Genomic DNA, 2,371 nt, shown 5'->3' with positions numbered 1-2,371 from the left:
TGCTGTCTGCCTGCTGTGGTGGGAGGGGACAGCAGCAGGACTGCTAGGATAAGGAGGGGAATGAAGAGGACTAGATTCTTTGTACAAGCAAGTCTTGAAGGAAGAGTAAGAAATGTTCAAGTTTGCTTCTTGAAAACACTGATTTCTGTGAATCTCTTCTCCTATAAGGTGACTGGCTTTGACAGTGTTGATGATGAATCCAAACACAGTGGCCATATGTTCTCTGACAAGAGCCTTAACCCTGACCTCTGGACCAGTGAGAAGAATCCCCCCTATAGTTACTACTTATATTATATGTATGTGAACATCATGTTGCTAAACAACCTTAGGAGGTAAGTAGGCATTTTTCTCTTTTAAAAGCTTCCAGAAAGAAAAATCAATAAACTTGGTCTCAGTCTAAGTCAGTGTCTAAATCATATCTTTGGAAGGAAAGGTTATCTTGAATTATTTTAAAGAGTCCCAGAGAAGTACATGAGTTATTTTGAAAATGTTAACTGTAAAATGAATTCAAATAAAATATTCAGATATTGTAAAGGCATCAGATTAATATCTCAGTTTGACATTCAGGTGTATTTTGTTTTGTGAATTCCTTAAATCTGAATATATCAAACAAAAGAAGAAGCCCCATAAAACGGACTTGTTAATTTCTGCTTGGATTCACAGTGGATTCTGAGATATAATGTACCTCTTGGTAGCTTGCTATCCTCTGGTGATTTAGGAGATAGGAAGTTATGTTGTGAAATACTGGTTTAAGTGCTACTGCTGTTACCAAAGATAGACAAAGTAGGAAATAATTATCAACTGCAGATGTAGCTAATGTACTTTAGCAGGCTTGTTGATTCATTCAGTTTTACTACTTTTGAGACCAATGTCTAGGCAAGTAATGCAGGGAGTTACGACACTGAATGTGAGATCATGGCTGTAAAAGCAGATTCTGGCACCAGGCTCCTGAAAAAAGCCTGAAATTCAACTTGGAAGTTATGTTCCTGACTTTGTGGGTGACTCACAGAGTGATCTGCATGGCTGACTCCAAGTGAGGTGATCCATTGCTATGCTGGTGTCATCACTTACATTGTAAGGATTTGGTTCATTATTATTTATAAAATGTTTTGGGACTTTCTTATAGGAGGTGCACAGATTTATTACTTTAACAGCTCTTATCCAAGTTAAGATTCAAAATGTTATTTCTTCCCCCACTGCTACCTTAAGCATTTCTCTACCATCCTATATCATAAAAACTTATAATAAAAACACCCACATTAAATTACTTTGTACCTGCAACAAACAAGCCTAGTTGTTACTTCTATTTCTATCACAGAATGGATGCATTACAGGAGATACCTAAGTCATCCCTTTCTCCTGACTTCCTTTACATTCTCTGCAATTTATATATTTTTCTTTTCCAAATATAGAGTTTCTGTCAGATCGTAAGCATTTCTTTTTTAACTCAAGACCATTTCAACTGCTGTTTGAAAATCTTCGTAGAAAATCATTAAATATGCTTTACAGCTGGATGAGAGAAAAACAGATCATCAATGAGTCAGTAAAACAGTTCACCCTGTTGAACACACTCTGTTCACTGGCACCATAGCCAGTTTTGGTAGTATTAGTGAAGCCATCAAGGACAGATTACATACTTACATCCATTTTCAGGAGAAACTTTACTAAACATCCATCCTAGAACTGCCTAAGTTTCTAGCAGTCCTTGTTGAAATTCTTTTTTAGCATCTCCAAACACTTATGGGACATTTGCCTGCACTGCATAACAGGGTCCATGATAACTAAAGCCCAGCCTAGTTTTTAATATATGTGATAAAAATAAAATGGTTCTAGAAATGACAGTGTAATAACTAACACACCTCACTCATCTCTGTGCTGTCGAGGGTGTGGTTTTATGTTACACTTAACCTAGTGAGATGGGAAGTTGTCATCGCAGTAGGTAGTGTTAGCTAACTCTTGGCATTGTGCTTCCAGTTCTTCCATCATTTTGAATCCAGGAATTAGGGAGCCACAGGTTGCATCACTATGTGTTTAGCTAAGTTCACTTAGCTAAACATCTATGAGTTCCCTCAACAAAATCAGTTCACTAACTGTTCACTCAGTAGCTGAACAATTGCTAAATGGGACTTAACTGGGGAAGGGGAGGAGGAAGACACAAATACGTCAAGTAGTGGAAGGGGCTTGCGTAGAGGGACCTGCCCCTTTCAGAACAGCCCACAGGTAGGCCTGATTAGATACCATGTCAAACTGTATGAGAATGTGTAGCTTCTAATTTTGTAAATTTCTATATTAATGATAACTATATATAAAATAGATGAAGAATGGTGCATTTTTTGTTAGTGGAACTTGCTTTTAATCTCCTCAGGGAAAG

At 37.5% G+C, this 2,371-nt stretch overlaps 1 protein-coding gene across 2 annotated transcripts in view; it reads left to right on the top strand.

Moving 5' to 3' along the window:
- Positions 1 to 2,371, top strand: part of AMPD3 (adenosine monophosphate deaminase 3) — a 27,088-nt gene that overhangs the window by 20,620 nt on the left and 4,097 nt on the right. The window contains exon 10 of one of the 2 annotated variants that reach the window (XM_009994245.1): positions 169 to 333. In XM_009994245.1, the coding sequence (XP_009992547.1) occupies positions 169 to 333 (165 nt within the window). The remainder of the gene's footprint in view (positions 1 to 168; positions 334 to 2,371) is intronic. The other variant, XM_009994246.1, reaches the window with a different exon arrangement.

Source organism: Chaetura pelagica, unplaced genomic scaffold (genome assembly GCF_000747805.2).
Source record: "Chaetura pelagica isolate M959 unplaced genomic scaffold, ChaPel_1.0 scaffold153, whole genome shotgun sequence".
NCBI lineage: Eukaryota > Metazoa > Chordata > Aves > Apodiformes > Apodidae > Chaetura > Chaetura pelagica.
The sequence above is the reverse complement of the archived record's forward strand: the minus strand, read 5'-3'. Positions and strand labels throughout refer to the sequence as shown.